Source organism: Accipiter gentilis, chromosome 17 (assembly GCF_929443795.1).
Source record: "Accipiter gentilis chromosome 17, bAccGen1.1, whole genome shotgun sequence".
NCBI classification, from domain to species: domain Eukaryota; kingdom Metazoa; phylum Chordata; class Aves; order Accipitriformes; family Accipitridae; genus Astur; species Astur gentilis.
In genome coordinates this window covers 20,008,631-20,026,593 of record NC_064896.1, presented here as the reverse complement: position 1 = coordinate 20,026,593, position 17,963 = coordinate 20,008,631, and the positions used below count along the sequence as shown (strand labels likewise).

The 17,963-nt window shown below is 39.2% G+C and overlaps 2 protein-coding genes across 14 annotated transcripts in view; one reads left to right on the top strand and one right to left on the bottom strand.

Moving 5' to 3' along the window:
- Positions 1-7,677, top strand: part of BTBD10 (BTB domain containing 10) — a 30,536-nt gene extending 22,859 nt beyond the window's left edge. For all 8 annotated transcript variants that reach the window (XM_049821312.1, XM_049821308.1, XM_049821310.1 and 5 more), the window contains 5 exons: positions 1,137-1,239; positions 1,988-2,108; positions 3,197-3,394; positions 4,779-4,889; positions 6,367-7,677. In XM_049821312.1, the coding sequence (XP_049677269.1) occupies positions 1,137-1,239; positions 1,988-2,108; positions 3,197-3,394; positions 4,779-4,889; positions 6,367-6,677 (844 nt within the window). In that variant the 3' untranslated portion in view covers positions 6,678-7,677. The remainder of the gene's footprint in view (positions 1-1,136; positions 1,240-1,987; positions 2,109-3,196; positions 3,395-4,778; positions 4,890-6,366) is intronic.
- A 108-nt stretch (positions 7,678-7,785) lies between these two features.
- BMAL1 (basic helix-loop-helix ARNT like 1) overlaps positions 7,786-17,963 on the bottom strand; it is a 52,798-nt gene continuing 42,620 nt past the window's right edge. For all 6 annotated transcript variants that reach the window (XM_049821302.1, XM_049821298.1, XM_049821300.1 and 3 more), the window contains 7 exons: positions 15,862-15,968; positions 15,366-15,516; positions 14,674-14,762; positions 12,648-12,756; positions 10,770-10,863; positions 9,072-9,174; positions 7,786-8,495 (listed from right to left, as the gene is read on the bottom strand). In XM_049821302.1, the coding sequence (XP_049677259.1) occupies positions 8,335-8,495; positions 9,072-9,174; positions 10,770-10,863; positions 12,648-12,756; positions 14,674-14,762; positions 15,366-15,516; positions 15,862-15,968 (814 nt within the window). In that variant the 3' untranslated portion in view covers positions 7,786-8,334. The remainder of the gene's footprint in view (positions 8,496-9,071; positions 9,175-10,769; positions 10,864-12,647; positions 12,757-14,673; positions 14,763-15,365; positions 15,517-15,861; positions 15,969-17,963) is intronic.

The following is a 17,963-nucleotide window of genomic DNA, read 5'->3' as shown; positions in this document are numbered from 1 at the left end:
GCTAACGCACTAGATTTTTGTGTGTGTGTGTTGCAGAGTTATTCTCCCTTTGGGATTGGTTCAGGGGACAAGCTTATTTTATCTTCTGCTAATTCAAAAGTAGGTTAATAAAGATACAGAAATACTGCTCTAAAATGCAAGTTATTTATAAACCCACTTTTCACCCAATGTCAGTTCACAGGACACTAAGCAGGAACAGCGGAACAGCTTAGCTAGTGTGTTCTGGGAGGTAAAAGTAACTATAATGAGAATGTACTATTTGCCTTAAGCCTATATCCTGTTAGACTGCCTTTTTCCTAACTATTATTTCTTGTCTTGAAGAGTGGTCAGGAAACACATGTCAAACTATTAAGTAGAAAAAAGTTACTTTGTTCTCTGTTATAAATGCGCACAGTACACCAACTCTGCTTCTTTGGCTTGTGTGTATGAAAGCAAAGCTTTGCCATTGGGGTATATTTGTAAATAAAGAGTAGAAGGCAATACTTTTTGTAAGCATAGGGTGTAATTCTGTATCAGAGGTGTGTTTTAAAAAATTCAGATACTGTTTGGGACTTGTAGTTGTCTCCTTAGTCTAATTTTCATTGCATCCTAGTGGGGAGAAATATGCTGTACGTGCTACCCTTAAGCATGGGTATTTTCCATCAGAGTGTTACTTTAATTTTGAATTAACTAAGTCTTTTAAATGAAATTGAGGTGAGTTGCATGTACTTGAACGCTAAGCTCTGTTTCTTAAACTACCTCGAACGTCTTTAAATAATGAGAATTCCCCAACAAAACCTGTTCTTCTGCTACATTACCCCACAAATGCCAAAGAAGAGTTCTTTCAGGTTCCCCCTGCCTTTGGCACTGGCAGGAAATGGCCTGGTCTAACTTTTGTTTTGATCAAAAGATATTGGCAAGTTAAGATTGAAGAATAAAACTAGACTTTCCTGAGTTACACTACCCTGCTTTCCATTTACTAGTAGTCTCGCTAAACATAAACCAAACTGAACAGCGTACATACAAAAGAGAGAGAATAGACTGTTTTTTCACTGCCATTTCAGTACAATTTTTGGCATTTTACTTTTCAGATTTACAAAAAACCCCCCCCAAACATAGTAAGGAATTCTAACCAAATTACTTTTATTCTTGAGCAGGATGTTTGGATCAGGCAGAGAACATAACTTTACACGTCCTAATGAAAAAGGAGAGTATGAAGTTGCTGAAGGAATTGGTTCCACTGTGTTTCGTGCTATTCTGGTGAGTTTTCAGGGGCAAGTACTGTTAGGACAAGCACTATGAATACTAAGAGGCATAAACATTTTATTTACGCTTACCTGCATATCTGGACTTTGTGGATGGAATAAATACTGTTCTTTTCTCTAGAGGGGAAAAAATGCTTGATGTGAAAATACACGTAGGTTTTCTAGTCATGTGCATGTGACAGCCAGGGAGAGAGAAAGCATGCATGAAATGAACCAAAAAAACCTACTGACTGCCAGAAATTTGTTCACCTTCTATGCATCTAGTTTACCTACTTCAGGTATATTCAGCCCTTCTTGTGCTGAAATTAGATGAAATGGAGTACTGGACGTTAACTTACTGCAGGTAACAGGAGAAAAGCAAACTTCAGTCTGAGAAGAAAATGGCCCCTTATGTATTTCATATCTAAACAGAGAAGTAGAGTTGCCATACTGCTTTGTCAGCAGAATTGGAATAGCAAAAGCTGAGTGAAGTATAGATAAAAGACGGTATACACCCACCAAAATGATCAGTATTAATAGTTGTCAGTTGCATAACAATTTTAACCAGAGCTCACTGCTCTGAAAGCAGCTCAAAAAAAATTGATAAATTTGAGGACAATAAAATTCACAAAGTTGAAAATATGTTGCTTTTTTATGTTTGGGGGGTTTGCTTGTGGAGAAAGCATCATAAATGAAATGATTAAATATTTCTGTCAGTGAATGTTGAAATGCATTGTGGTTTTTTGTTTGCTGCATTACTCTAGGATTACTACAAGACTGGAGTGATACGCTGTCCTGATGGGATATCTATTCCTGAATTGAGAGAAGCGTGTGACTATCTCTGTATCTCTTTTGAGTATAGTACAATTAAATGCAGAGATCTCAGTAAGTACAGAATTTATTAAAATTGAATTATATAGAGTAACTTAAGCAAGTATACGGGGGGGTTAATTCCAAATTGTATCCTTTATTGAGGTAAGGACATGGTTTGACACTACATGAGCAAAATCCATCCTTTGTTCTTTCTTATGTAATAAAGACCTTTTGAAAAATAATGTTTCTGATATTTCAGTATCTGATATTCAGGTATTTTTCTGCTGTGGTCAGCTCTGGAATACTTAAACTCTATTGATGCATTTGCAGTACAGATACAGTAACATTAAGTGGTATCTATTTTGCAGAGGACAGTGAGGATAATTTATTCAACTCCTTGCTTAAGAGACTTGGCTGTGTTGCTAGCACAAGTAGCACAGCTTTGCTGGTGGTGTAGGGTGCATCATGGTTCCCAGCGTGTAGTGTCTCTTCAGCTCGTTCCTTCCCTGAGCACAGCTGAAGTTTTGGCCAATGTTTAAATGACCTGGCCCATGTCTTTGGCTCCTCTGATCCCATGGTGTTTGCGCAGCGCAGAGCCCGGCGCAGGGCCAAGCTGTGGCATCCCAGCTGCGAGATCTGCGCAGGGCACCTGTGTCTTCACCGACCTCACGGCATGTTGCCTGCTGAGTCACGCTCTCGGTGCACTTTGTCCTTAGCAGAAGGACTTAGCAGCTCATGCTGTGAGGGTTTTAAGAGGCTTTGTTTTTAAGCTACTGCTTATGAGAAGTGGGTGGCATACTCTGCTCTTTCAGCAACTGGCTTAAATAATGTTTCTGTTACGAAGCCCAAGAGGAGTCTTGCACACAATTACTAAATGCTTAGCAGTAGTAAAACATGAGGGAGTTCTTCTCAAAGTCACTTCTCTGTCTGCCCAACATTATGTTAATATATGCAGGACAGTCCTGTTAGTTTGAACTTCTAGTGGGGCTTCTGACAAACATTTGAAAAAGTTCTGATCTTATACAAACTAATAGACTAAATGTCTTTACAGCTGCCTACAGTAAATACTACACACTCAACAGAATTTCTGTGTTTCTTATTCCTGCCTTCATTTTTTTACCAAGCTTTGAAATGTGCCTATGCTTAAAATTTTGTTCCAGGTGCTCTCATGCATGAACTGTCAAATGATGGTGCACGCAAACAGTTTGAGTTTTATCTAGAAGAAATGATTCTCCCATTAATGGTAGCCAGTGCCCAAAGTGGTGAGAGGGAGTGCCACATTGTTGTGCTCACAGATGATGATGTTGTTGACTGGGATGAAGAGTATCCCCCACAAATGGGAGAGGAGTATTCACAAAGTAAGTTTATTTTCATTGTTTCCACCAAGCGACACTATGGCGGAGGTAGCAGTAAATGTGTTGATTTAACTTTTTTGTACATAAGTGGTATTAGCAAAGTCTCTACAACATCCCTAATGCCTCACAAAAAAGCCAACTTAGTTTTGGTAGTTCTGCTTAATATTTTGCTTCATAGAAGCATATGTTGCATGCTATGTTCAAATCTAATTAAAAAGAGAAGGTAAGTTTTATTATTAAGGTACTGCCAGTCAATGAGGGGGAAGGGAATACTCTTTCAGAAAGAGCTTGATGAGAAAAGTGGCTAGGAGTCATGTATACTGTGGGAGAACAACTAGAGGGGGGCTTTTTTTTGGGGGGTGGGGGGGAAAGTGTCTATTAGTATTTTAGAAGTATAACAGTGGGGTGTATAGATGAGTTAAAGCACCTGTGAATGGAATGCCCTTCCCTGCATCAGTGCTGTCCTTGTAGCTGGAAATGTTCCTTCAGTGTGAAAACTTCAGGGTTTTGTGGGGGCAGGTAGGAGCTTGAGATACTCTTTGTACTTCAGTATAAAGTCTTCTTTGAAGAGACTTCTAAGTACTGTAGTTTTGTTTGTTGTTTTTTATTTTTTATTTAATAAAAAACCAAAACACCACCAAAAAAACCCACCTTATATTTTTGGAGCATCCAGACCTCTGCAGCTCTTCCTAAAGAAGGGAGGCTTGATGTGAATAAGATCAAATGTGGCTGTTCTAATGTAGTAATACAATTTGCTCAGGTTTCTAGGACCTTTATGTCTCAAAGATGTCAATTAAAAATACCCCCTACCCAAAGTAATTAGGCACACAATTACCTTTTACCTTTATACTTTTCATGAACAGTAGATTTGGATCTCTGCAGCTATATGGGATTGATGGCCCCAGTCACTTCTTTTAAGGTACTATAATCTGAATTTCAAAGGTGTCCATCTTGTTCTGCTTCACAGGTTGGGGTTTTCTGAAACTCATTTGCAGACCTCTCATATAATGGCAAGCAGAATGGAAAGATTTTTTTTTTAATGTCTGCAAGAATTTGATCAAAAAGGGAAAAAAATTGACATGTCTTTTTTTGTGGAGGTGAGGTTGGGAGTATATAATGTGGTTTGCTCTGTGAATTGTCCTATTGCACTCCTAAATCCAACAAAAAAAACCCTAAGTGAATAAAACAGACTAAATTGATAGGGGAAAAGATGTGCAACCAGCACGTTTCACAGTGCCTTCAGCCATTTTTCTCAAGAGTTCTTGAGTCTCTCCCCCTATTCTGAAATAGAAATACAAAGCAAGACAGTGAAAAAGATAAATCTTTGTGTTTTAAGACTAGAATTCTAATCTTTGAATAGTTTTTCCTCATTAAAATGTATTTTTAGTTATTTACAGCACAAAGTTGTATAGATTCTTCAAATACATTGAAAATCGAGATGTGGCCAAATCAGTTCTGAAGGAAAGGGGGCTCAAAAAGATCCGACTGGGCATTGAAGGTAAGAGAAGCATTGCTTGCACACTAACTCTATGGGGAAGAAGGTCTGCTGTGCTTCTCTGCTTTATGACCATCTCTGCAGTTGAAAAAATAAGGGTTGGTATTGTCTTTCATATTGAGATTAGATGAGAAAATGGCAAGAGGGGGAGTGGTACCCAATAAAAACTGGTCCAGCTGGAAGAGCCGATTACAAGCTCATGACTGGTCTACAAGATGTATCTGGCTGCTGCACTGTTTGCAGAGTAACTTACGTGGTTTCTACTGACTTGCAACTCATGCCATTTGCCCTTTAGTTTTCATGCAAAATCTTCTCTGCGCTTTTATTTGAAGTAATGATGCATTTTTACAGCTTTGTATATATTCTGTTCTTGGTCTGGTGTCCTTTTCAGGACTTGAAATGAAAAATTTGGTGTTAAGTGGCAGATAAATATTTTCTTTCAGGAGATATAAAACTATCAAATGGATCATTGAAGCATGAAGAAATATTAATCTGAAATATCTTTTAAGTTAGGAGGCAAGTAAATCTCAGCTCCAGCTTTGCAAAAGACAACTACATAAGTAGTGTTAGATTTTTATTGTGAATATAACAAGTGGGTTTCTTTGCATTTCATTTTCCTTCTGATTGTTGACTCAAATATTTAAAAATCCAGCCTTTATAATTTGCAGGATTTCCATCATTCACTCAGCAAGTTGTCATAGTTACGTTTGTTGTTTGCCAACCAAAAGCAAATGCTTTTAACTGCTTGTGATCTCTTAAGTTCAGCTGAAGGTGTTAGCCTTCAGACTGACATGCCATTCAACTAAACAAGAACTGGTTTTGTGTGTAATGCTGGCTAATACCAGAATATTTCTGCTGGCATTTCTTTTTTTAGACAAAGAACAAGTGTTTGACTAAACTTTAATGCTAGTGCCCCATAATATTATGTAACTTTCTAGTAAGGAAAATTATTGCTTAGGCAGAGGGGAGCGATGACTTGAACACAGCATAACCAGAACTGATAATTGGTCTAAAACGATGTATTTTCATCATTTGGCGAGCTGGGAGGAATGTGCTAGGACTCCACTTGGGAACCTGAACCACAGATGAGAGTGACACTGTTCTCTACTTCTGAGATCTCATTTCCTGCTTTCCAGGTCACAGCGTTTTAGAAACACCTCCCTTGCTTTTGGCTAAAGGAAGGAGCAACTAGCTTTGCCTGTGAAGTTAGGAAGAGTTGTCTGGTGGCAATATATTAATTACTGATAGCAGTGTAGCCTCCTTCCTTACGATTTGGTTGGTAGCTAAACTGCTGACTGCGTGTTCTCCTTGCATAGATAACATTAAGAACAACACTGTTGATGGCATCTGTTGCTATTCAGGATGTTGATGGTGACAACTGCTAATCTTCACTATGCTTCACATGCTGCCTTTTTGTAAAAGAAAACCCTGAACTAAACTGTACAGGAAATGTTAACTCCTGCTGTACTCTGTTTCTTAGGTTACCCTACGTACAAAGAGAAAGTGAAAAAGCGACCGGGCGGAAGGCCAGAGGTGATTTACAACTACGTCCAAAGACCATTTATTCGGATGTCGTGGGAGAAGGAGGAAGGAAAGAGTCGCCATGTTGACTTTCAGTGTGTGAAAAGCAAATCTATTACAAATTTAGCAGCAGCAGCAGCAGATATACCCCAGGACCAGCTTGTGGTAATGCATCCTACCCCCCAAGTAGATGAGCTGGATATTCTGCCTATTCATCCTCCACCTAATAACAGTGAGATGGATACTGAGGGACAAAACCCACCTCTCTGATCTAGACTCTTACTAAAACAAAAGCATGCTACTTTAAAGTGACTCTGTACTCGACTCATACACTGCAATTCCAGTTTTTTCCATTGTGTAACAGTGTTTAGGATATTGCAGTATGGACCTTTGAAAAGACCAAAGGGAGTACCTGATTGTTTTTGAAAGAGTACAGATCAAACATCCTGGGGTTACAGTGACGTACATGTATGTGTTTACCAGTAGGTTTGTGACATTGGTGATTTGTATGCTGGACTGTCCTCACTCTTAAGCCCATCAAAAAACAATGGGATGTTGGTGGCTAGTGTACATCGGTATTGTTACACAGGGGTTAGAATGCGGAACTGGAATTGATAGTAGCACTTTATAAATGGTTGATAAATGGAATTTGAAGCCATTTTTTATAAATGTATTGCACAATACTAACAAAGTGCTTCTATCAAAAGTATTAACTGTAAATAGTTTTGCTCTGAATAGATTGACCCTTTTAAAGTTATTGTATATGGTTGAGCACAAAACTACTTACTATTGGGTTTTTGGATTGAGGACATGATTCAATTACCCGTGTAACATCTTGTTAAACTCAAAGTTCTTTAGTGAATTTTTTCACTTGTTTGCAGCGTGAGCCATGTTCAAAAATTGTGAACAACGGATCGGGGCTTTATCTTAAATTTTGCCTTACCTTAATCTGTTCACAAATATTTATTTAATACATTTTTCATAAGTGTCATGAAATAGGAAAATACAAATGGTTCATTCTTCATTTATTAATGATTGTAAACAAGTTTTTCATGCAAATAAAGTTTCCATTATTTTAGTGGGTTTGAATTATCTGTAAATGAGATTAAGTATTCAGATGAATTTTGAAAGTAGTTTCTCTTCTTTCTTCAGGGAAGGATGGTCAATATTAAAGTGAAAAACAAGCATTTCTTAAAGAGAAATCTGGTAATGTCAGCCCTATGCTACTGTTGTGTTTTTCTTAGTATAAACTTGAATGTAGGAGTAAGTAATAATAGCTTCTCTAGAAATTTACTATATTGACAAAATCTTGTAAGTGTAAGGCATGGGTTTTCTTCCCTTCCCCCCCCAAGGCTAAAGAAATGATAAATACCATTACTTCTAGCATGCACCTTCAGCAGGGTTTTATCAAATTTATTTATCAAAGTAAATGCTCCATCTTAGAACAAGGGAAACATTTATTTTAAAAATATTTAACTGTCTAATACATTACACTTTAACAATATTTATAGTAAAGGATTCTTACAAGAAAGAATAAACAGCTTTATGGTACAATTAGTATAAGAAATATCCACATGGGGACTGTTTTGCAGTGTAAAAACACACCATACATCTGAAATGGTCATTTGCATATAAAAGCTACCACTGATGCCAGTGAGTTGCACAGTGATTTAAAAAAAATTTCAAACAACAGAATCCAAAATATACAGGTATTGTAAGCTATACACAGCTAACCAAATCAACACAGAACACTGTAGCAGGTTATTCCACTTTGTCTGAAGTTACACATAGTAGGATGAGTTGCATTCTGATACAGCTTTTACGAAATTCATACATAAAAGCTTCTCAGTCCAACAAGTTTCACAGACTGTAGAATTCCACCAGTAAATGCACTTCAATATTTGGATGTTGAAGCCAGGTGCATCATTTACAAGGGCCATGGCAAATCACTGAAGTCTACAGGGCCACCGAGACCTGCATCTGCTTCAAGAAGGCTCATTATTACTGCCATCGCTGCTTCATCATTGCTAGGGCTGCTTGATCCCTGATCGTTGTCAATCATATCAATGCCTATATGAGAGTTCTCCCCTGTAAGCATAAATACAGTAAGTTAGCAGTTCAGTTTTGTTTACTTTACTCGCTACAGGCCCTTGCTGTATGACTTGAGGTAGGAGATCTGAACAGGCTGAACTATTTTGGGAGTAATTTGGGAGTATGCCATAGTTTCAGGGAAACCACTGATACCAGGGTGTCAGAGGACAAAGGTTAGGTCACTTCTCCAAAATGACCAGTATGCCTAACAAAGACAACCTTATGTGCTATACTTGAAAAATAAGTAGGTGATTAACATCTAGGAGTCAGCCTAACTTTTCTGCTTGTCTTCAGTTGTGTAAAAGCATTCACAAAAAGCAGGTGAGTTCAGCTAATTCACACCAATCCAGCAAGAGAAGAGAGGCTTCCAAGTACTATCTAAAAAAAAATTACAATATAAAGCCAGGAAAATAGATTGCCAGGCTACTCTTCAGGCAGTGGTAGGTTAGGGGCCTTATGCTTCAGCTACAGCCTGCAGATGGTGAAAGCAAGTTACTGCTAAAAACAGCCAGCTTGAGTTGACTGTATTTGTTTAGTTGGTATTGAGGCATGTTAGTGCATGACTTCACTTACCAAGAATAGAGGAGTTGTCAGAATATGGGTAACCAGAGTTATCTTGGATTTGCCCAGACAGTAACCCAGCTGAAGAAATGTCTGGAGTGCCACCATTCAAGATCTTTAAAGAAAAAACAGAAGCCATGAAACAGCATGAAATATTGCATTAAGTCTTAAATTGTCCTATATTGGGATTTTTAATACAGGGAAGGTGGGCTTCCAGAAAAAAAACACTACCTAAAGGCTAGCTAATCAGACTAGTTGTAAACTAGGAGCTACTTGCTCTGTATTATGCCCATCAAGCAGCTGTCAGATGGATAGTGTATGACCACCAGAAAGGAAGACATCAAGTCAGTGCTATATGCTAAACTTCTGCAAGTAACTTCTGAACAGCTCCTAGAAAGAGTCCTCAGGATTTCTATGGGGCATCTTTGCAAGTATTCCATCTGCAAGTGATAATAATTACAGATAACTACAGAATGCTTTTGAATTTACAAATACATTCTATGTAAAGTACTGTCAACTAAGATCCTTAATTTTAGAAGTATAATCCTCCTAGAGACAGACTGCATGAGCTGAGCATTGCTCCTGGATTGCAAGCCTAACCATTTTTTGGTACAGTGCAGCAGAGCAGCACCGTGTACACCAGAGCTCACCAGGAAGAGAAGAGCCTTCTCTGGGATTCTTAAAGAGCAAGTAAATAGCTGAACTTGAACCATAGTTTTGAACTGCTCAGATGTGTGTACACTGGAAGTAAGTACTTGTGAGCTCCCTTCCGAGGGCAGCATCAGCTGGAACTTGTGGTGTTTCTAGCAAATGTAATCTTCTAACCAAGGAGACATATTGAGGGGTTATCCTGTTAGAAGTACCCAGCTCTCCCTGTGTATTTTCCTTTATTCCATTACAGTAGCCCCTACTATATGTAGGTGTTGAATTATTGTAGGGCGGAAGGAGCAAGAATAACTATTCCTAGAATTATAACTGTTTGTTTCAACTTTCAAGTTTTATTTCAAGAACAAATTGAGGCAGAAATAGAAATATTTACTGTCAGCTATATGCTCTAGTACAAGCAATTCTTATGTGTAGTCCTCATAATTTCTGGGGAAAAAAAAGTTAAGTGAGTCTGAGGCAGTGTTCAAATGCACAGAATAAGGATAAGTGCTCTTCTTGTCTTGAATATAACCACCGTAAGCAGCAATTTACTAGATGTCTTAAATGCAGCCAGTGTTAAGTGTTCAGGTGGTTAAGCGTTGGTAATGGTATGTGAGTGCTACTCAAGCAATCTTAGAACAAGGCATGGTACATGGTATTGGTTTAAAAATAAACTGTCAGTGCACAGTAAAGCATCTAATTGTCAAATTTTTGCTACAGCAGTACAGTAAAACTGCTGTGATTCATTTGAGCACAGCACTCAAATGATAGCACTTCCAGTGTTCACCAGTATGTGGTGTTAAAGAGTTTTTGGAGAGCTGTTTCTTGCAGCTCTGTTAAAAAAAAGTGAAAAATCTAAAGAGCAGGTGGATTTCAAAAGCTGCCAGTGTTCAAGAACTACTGGTCTCTGCACTTTAGGGACTACTGTAAAGGGATTTCAGCCACCAGTATACTTTGACTTGCTGTCAGACTTTTTCAGCCAAACAGCCACATGTAATTTTACAAGCATGATCTCGTGTTGCTTGCCCCTACTGCTAGAAGACTGTTTGTAAAGCTTGTTCTTACCTTCTTGCCTCCTGGGGAGGATGTGTCGGGTGGTGGCGTGCTGGTAATGTTCAGTGGACTTGAACCGCAGCTAGAAGGTGATGATCCTCTTATCCTAAAATATGGATAAAATAGGAAATGAATTTACCAGCAACTTTGAAACTCAAGTGCCAGAGACTTGGAGTTTCATATGCTGACTTCAATGTCAGGCAGCGTAAGGTGTTAAAAGCATGAACTTAATTTTTGTAATTTCCTTACTTTTTCAGTGTTTAACAAATGAGCAGAAGCAACGGTTTTATTTGCAGCTAGATGAACAGTTGGGTATAATTGTCCAGCCTGCTCAGTCTGCAAGCTTTACCTCCCTTCCCTCCCTTTATTTGTTCCTGTACAGCCTTCACAGAGTCAGAAGGGAAAGGTCCTGGGTACTGAGCACAGCCTCAGGTTTTTTTTCTATTTTACTTCAATTTAAACTGGCTAAGAATTCAAGCTGCCTCAGTCACAGTAACCTAGACTCCTTAAGTGAGCTACTCCTACAGAAGTACACCGGACATTTGATACAGTTAATTTTTTTGAACTGTCCAGAGCAGCATTTTTCATTTCAATTTTCCATAGCTTGATCAAATACCATTTTTTTATTAATACATTATTCATTAACTGTAGAACCAACAAATCTTTCAACTAAAGGGAGGAGGGGTAGTTAACAGAGAAAAGCGATGGAAATGGGAATCTTCTCCTTGGCAGAGTTCCCCTGGGAAAGCTGAACAGAAGGCAGCTTTGGAAAATAGTAACAGCTGCTGAAAAAGGACTGGAACTAGCCCAGGGTCTTGAAATGAAATGAAGACATGGGTGGTAAGCTATACTACTACACTCACTGAGGCTAATTAAGTGTTTTACAGCTACTAAAAGGTATGGTTAAGTTTCAAAGTATTGGTTCAGCCTTGGTGTGGCTTTTTTTCTTCCTCCCCTTTCTTCCTATTCTTATAGATAGGAAAGAAGCCTTACATGATAGGTCTGCTGTTCCCTTAAACAATGATGTAAGTAGTCTGGCCTGCAGCAGAAACAAATCTATGGGAAACAGACTGAATGTTTTCCTGAATTGCAGCTCGGTATAGTCAAGTTACTGCCACTAAACATATGCTGGATGAGACCACTTTTACAGGAAAAGGAACAATTCCCAAGAGGAAATTCATGAAGAATGGGGATCGTTAGCCAGTAGAAAATTAAGTGATACCCATTGAAAGTAGCTGGTCACACAGGTGAGAGAGAGGAGATGGCTGTTCTGAGAAAGAGCTATGATTACTACAGTCCCTTATTGAAGGGTGCTGCAGGACTTCTTGTTTAAACCAGAGACCTACATCTTGAATTTTAGACAGGCTGCCCCTGGGAAGGCAGAGCTAGCTTAATCATTGTGTCCTTACCCAAAGAGCTATGGGAGAACTGCTCAAGCTGAACTTACATATCTAACAACTCTAAAAGCATCTGAGCAAAGTGGATCACATGAAAACAAACATTGCTTTTTTGGCACGTAGTCAATAGCTTTGGCATTTGGAGGTTGTGCTGCTTACACCCTTAAGTCATTGGAAAAAGAATAGTCCGGAAAGGAATTTGTTTCTAGTTAGCTGTTCTTTCTAACAACTGTTTCTGGTAAACAGATAATTATCACCATTACAAAAAAAAAGTTCCAATATTAGTCTTTTATAGTAGAAAGCTGGATGGCTCTAACTTTTTCATTCTTTCACTATGGGCTTTGACTGCCTCAGGTATTCTGAATAGGTAGCTGTAGCTGTCTATTGACAAAATACAGTTGTATCATTCTGTATCCAGCTTGAAGAAAGGCTTCCTTAATTTCCTCCTAAAGAACAATACTGGTTCCTCTAACTTCATACGGTTTTTTCTCACCTGTGAATCTCCATGATTTCTTCAGCAATCATCCTCCCTATTTTACCTGCCCCGGCTCTTGTTCCACCTGGAATTCCAGGCACAGCAGGATGGGTCCTTTTTGGGCCACCTAAAATGAGTAGGTATCTTAAGGTCAGAGAAAAGCTTGCAAACCTTTTCCGAAAAGCATTTGTATTTAGGCATGCTTTGACAAGCTGCAGGACCTTCTGAACCATATTTATTTACAATTCCACCAACTGGTGAGTACCTTCAAATGTATGTAAAGCTCTGACTTGCGCTGAGTTATGCTATGTCTCTTAGACATCCCTCTGTGCCAGCAGGTACACAACATATCCTCACTCTTAATCAGAACCTGGCTGTGTCAAGCATCTGGTAGTACCTCTTGTCCAGAGTTGGTACAGACCAGCTTGTCAGACCTGCTTTATCCTGTCCCTGAATAGGGCCATCTCCAAACAGGTTTGTTCTTTGCTTTGTGTGAAGAACCTGCCAGCACATATTCCATTCTATATGGGGTACGCCCAAGCTACCCAATGAACATAAACAAACTCCCTGTAGGTAACTGCAAGTCCCTAAAAATTGAGGATAAAGTGAGGTCTGAACAGTTCGCAGCCCACTGTTACTTTAATGTGATTTGACACCTGCACAACACTTGAGAGGTAGTCAGGAAGGAACCCAGTATACTCCAAGGCATAGCAAAGAAAAGATCACGTACTGAAAGGGCAAGAAAACCCTTAGCATTGCTTATCCATAATGGATAATTGCCTTCTTTTGGAAATTCATATTTAACAATAGCAATCCTCAGTTTCTATGTCTCAGACCCATCAGGAGGTGAGAAGGTTCACCTAAAAGGTCATCAAATCCTTACCAGACCCAGAACCACTTGAAATTAAACTTCACTCGGTTAAATTTCTTTTCTGGGGACAAGAACTATCAGGATAATGTTATTATACATCTGGTTTCTTTCCAAAGGCTATGTTGTGGCAAGAAGCTTATCCTATTACAGAACAGTTTGTTCTGGTTTTTTTGTTTGTTTGTTTCATTCTCAGGATGCCCAGACACCACGTTACTGCCATTACTCTACCTTCAATTATTAACCATTGTGCCTACATGGCAGCTTCTCTTCCTACCACTGTCAGCTGCCCCATGCTTTGCCACCCTTCCTTCTCCATACTTGCACTTACTGAACCTCACTTTTCACAACAGAGATAACTGGCAAAACTGGGCTTTTCAAAGCCTTGCACTGTTCTGCTAAGTGTATTGCATACAACTTACGAAGCAACTCCAGATCTGCAATATCCTTGCTCTACAGCTAAGAAGGCATAGGTGATAAAAATAGTGTCTAGTAAATAGGGTCTCTAAAAGCAATGGTTCCCAACTCTTCAGAAAGAATCTCGGTACTATCACCATCTTTCTTCCCCTGTCTTTCACCCATGGGCTGCCACTGCATCCTTCTACTCTACCGCACTTCCACTCTGCTCCACTAATACTTCATTACTACAGCAAGCTCTGCTCCACATTATGCTGCACACTACCCATTGTAAAATATGGTTTGGTGATATGCAGCATTCATAACAAGTCCATGATCACCACCACAGGTCAGTCTTCATGTCTTGACAAAAAGTCAAATCAAGGGCAGGTGAAGGGCAGTAAGCCGAACGGCCAGACTATACTTACGATCCATTCACCCTCCGAGTAGTCATCTGCACTGACTACAGAACTTGAAGTCACTCTTGAATGTACAAATAGCACCATCCATGAAGGCAAGCATTTCTCCTCTATGTCACTCCTCCAACCCTGTTTATACTTGTTTAACTGGCTGATTCACTTCTCCTTTGACCAGCTTATATCCAAAGTTGGTATTTAAGTTCAACAAGGCAAGAACTGCTTTAGCACTTTTTTGCCCTAAAGCTTATTTTTCTTTAAGATATTAACAAATTCTCAATGCAAAAGTGCAGCACATTTGTGCATGCAGGATTAGCTGCTAACAAGGCATGACTGCCAATAATTGCCTCAGTACAGCAGTTACCTTCTCCAGCCTGAAGCACGCTGTCCATGCTGTGTGGAGAAGCCACAAGCTGTGGAAAGGCTGCATCTCCACTATCAAGTACGTTGGTGCTGTGGATTTCAAGAATTAGAAGAATCAGTGATAAAAAACCCTGCAAAACAGTCACTCTGAAGTGTGTCACAATGGAATGCTTCAGGGTTTAAGTAGTTTGTGAGTCACCATCACCTCTGTGAGAGAAGCACTGTGACCGACACCAAGGCTACGTGAACAAGAGAAATAAACCACCATGTTACAAGTCAAACTGTGCAATGCAGAACCCAAACAGCTTCTCTTGTAAGAGAATTCCTCTACAGCAGTTATTCTACTGCAAAGTCACTGCACCGGTACAGAACCCTCAAGTAAAAAGAAAAAGGATGGGGAAGTCCCTTCAAAAAGCAAAGAAATGCATCTCCCGTAAGTCCCGACAAAGACTGGAACCCCAGGTTTTCCCAAAGAAAGAAAATATTTTCTATTTCTGCAGGCTTTAATAAATAGATATTAAACTACTGCAATTATTAAACCAATTCCCCTCTCCCCAGATATGCAGTTCTGGGTGTTACCTGGAGGAGACACCTACTGTCACATAGAAGTGCACGTATTTAGGTCAAATCTCATCTGAAAACAGGACAAAGCAATCAGCATTTACATGCATTTGCTAAGAGGAAAATACTTACGAAACAACTGTATTTGTTGAGACAATGTATTCTACTTCTTTGGTCCAAGGGTTCATGAAACTGAACCAGCGACTCCGCAATGTAATAAAAGAGCCATCTTTTATTTTAAACTTGTAGCAGTTAGTTGTAATTTTTTCTCTTGTCTGCAAAACTAAAGACAGGCAGAAAGCAAGTAACCTTGTGTCAAACAGGCACCACCACTACATAAGCAGAGCCCTTATCAGGGAAAGCTCAGTTAATTCTTCCCTTCACCCCTGCAGAAAATCGTTATTTCTGCAGTCATCCCCTCACACCCAACCTGAACCCCAAATATTCACTAAAAATCCATGGAAGTCTAAGATAATCATATTGTTTGGCACATGCAGCACAATGTTCTTCACTAAATCATTTGCAAACAGAAACAGCCGAATCTTTTCAAGTTTGTTTCGTTTTCTTAATATGCAACTTTTCTCAATATTTTTACAAAATTTATTTGCTGAATTATTAATAATTGTACCTTGTCTATGGCATTCCGCAAGATGTCCTATATCATCTTGATGAAAATATTCGTAACACGAAGTACCTAGAAGTTCCTGGGGTAAGTATGCCAGAATGGCTGTTGCCCTTGGGGAAGGGAGGTGGAAAGAAAAAAAATTCATTTCAAGTTGAAGTATTAGTAACAGATTACTAACACTCACACTGAAGTTGGGTAAGGCTCGGGTAACATTGAAAGGTATTTTCAGCTTAGAAGGTAAAAAAATTCATTAAGAATACTCTTTTTAATTCTCAGGTAATTAGAAAGTACATAACACCAACAGCACTCAGGTTTTATAGTTGACCTATCACCACTGGAGAGGATGTAAGACTTTCTAAATAGCTTCAAAAGTATATTGTAATTTTGAGAATTTAAACCTGAATGAAGCTGCCTTGTAGCAGCCACAATATGAAGCTTTCTGCATAAAATGATAGACATCAACGGTTTGAAGAACTGCCATGTTCCTTTGGGTACCCATCGTGCTGCTGCTGCACAGAGGCCAAATTGTAGCGTAAGTGTTTCAAGAGCATTTTCTCCCCTCAAGTCACAAGCCTTAACAGTAGGACAAAAACACACCCCACCAAACCCTGCACCCACACCCATAAAAAAGAAAGGTTAACAAATAGAAGTTTCCCAAATAAGCAGTAAGAGACCTATGTGTCTCTGTTTTAAATCAAGCAGGAGCATGAAGCAAATACACCAACTTTTTTTTTCCCCCCCCCATCAGAACCAGCCATAAAGTCAACTGATTTTCTTCCTAATCAGAAAACTTTAGAACAAAATACACCTGCGATCTGCAACATGGGAAAGACATGGATTCTTGATGTGACTCTCAGGTAGTTTTCAAGGAACTGTTGGCAAGGATGGAGGACATCTCAAGAAACTAGGAAAAAAAGACGACTTTGTGCATCAACTTGGTAACCCAAGCTTTAAACTGAGTTCAAGAGGAAAAGGCAAAGCAACGCTGCAGGTAAGTGACAATGAGCTATACAACAACCTAACACAAGGTGAAAGGGTCATTCTTGACAAGGAAGAAGCTATAGTGGGCCAGTATGCTGAACACCCTAGACATCTGTATGTTAAAACAACTTTTGAGTTGCTAATGATTTATAGAGGCTGCAACATCTTCATTAGGGTAACTCATCTAACCCAGAATACCAACATGAAAAATAACGTGAGGGGGAGGAGGGAGGCAGAAGAGAATTGCTGTCACCTTATACATTAGGCACATGTACACTTGCGTCCAGCCCTCAGAAGACAGCGTAAGACAGACTTTTGAGCATATCTGGGGAGGAACAGTATATTACTGCTACCATGGCGCACAGCACACAGCCACCACCCAGGGATATCATTCTAAGACTTCCTGGAAAAGGAAGAAACAGTTGAGAAAGGAACAAAGCAGAACAAGCCATCCAGGAAGACCCTAAAATGCACACCATTTAATTTATAAGATAAAGAACACAGAATCAAATCTGCAGGAGCCCTCGCAAACTGCTCAAGGGCATCAGAAGAGGAAGTAACATGGCTGAATGTTTGAGTCTGAGATCCTCACTAGAAGAATGGAGAACAAACAAAACTACTAAACTACAGTGAACTTTGATTTTGCACATTTCTTAGAAGAAAATTTACCAAAAGAAAAATGATAGTTCCTTGAACAAATCAGAGTAAGAGTCACTATTCCAATGCAAATAAAAGGGTAATAAGGAACAAACCTGGGTAGATCATCACCTCTTCTGCAATCTCAAAAAAAGCTCAAATTAAATATTATAAAACGTAGAAGTTAATACATATTAACTTTGAATAAGAACAGCAGGAAAAACACTGAAGCACAAAAACCATAGCATTAAAATGCAGGGCATTTTTGTTTTTTCCCCAGACAGACTAAAAGCATTCAGCACCAGTCAGGTGGCTTATACCTCAAGTCCTCATAGACAGGGAGCTCTAAGACATCAGCCTTGGAGAAGGAAACGTTACAAGTATTCACATGAGAGAAATTTTCAAACTGGCTTTTGCCTGGTGAACCTTATCCCAGGAGATTTAAAACTCCTGACAGCTCCAAGACTTCTTTGATGAATTATCTCCGA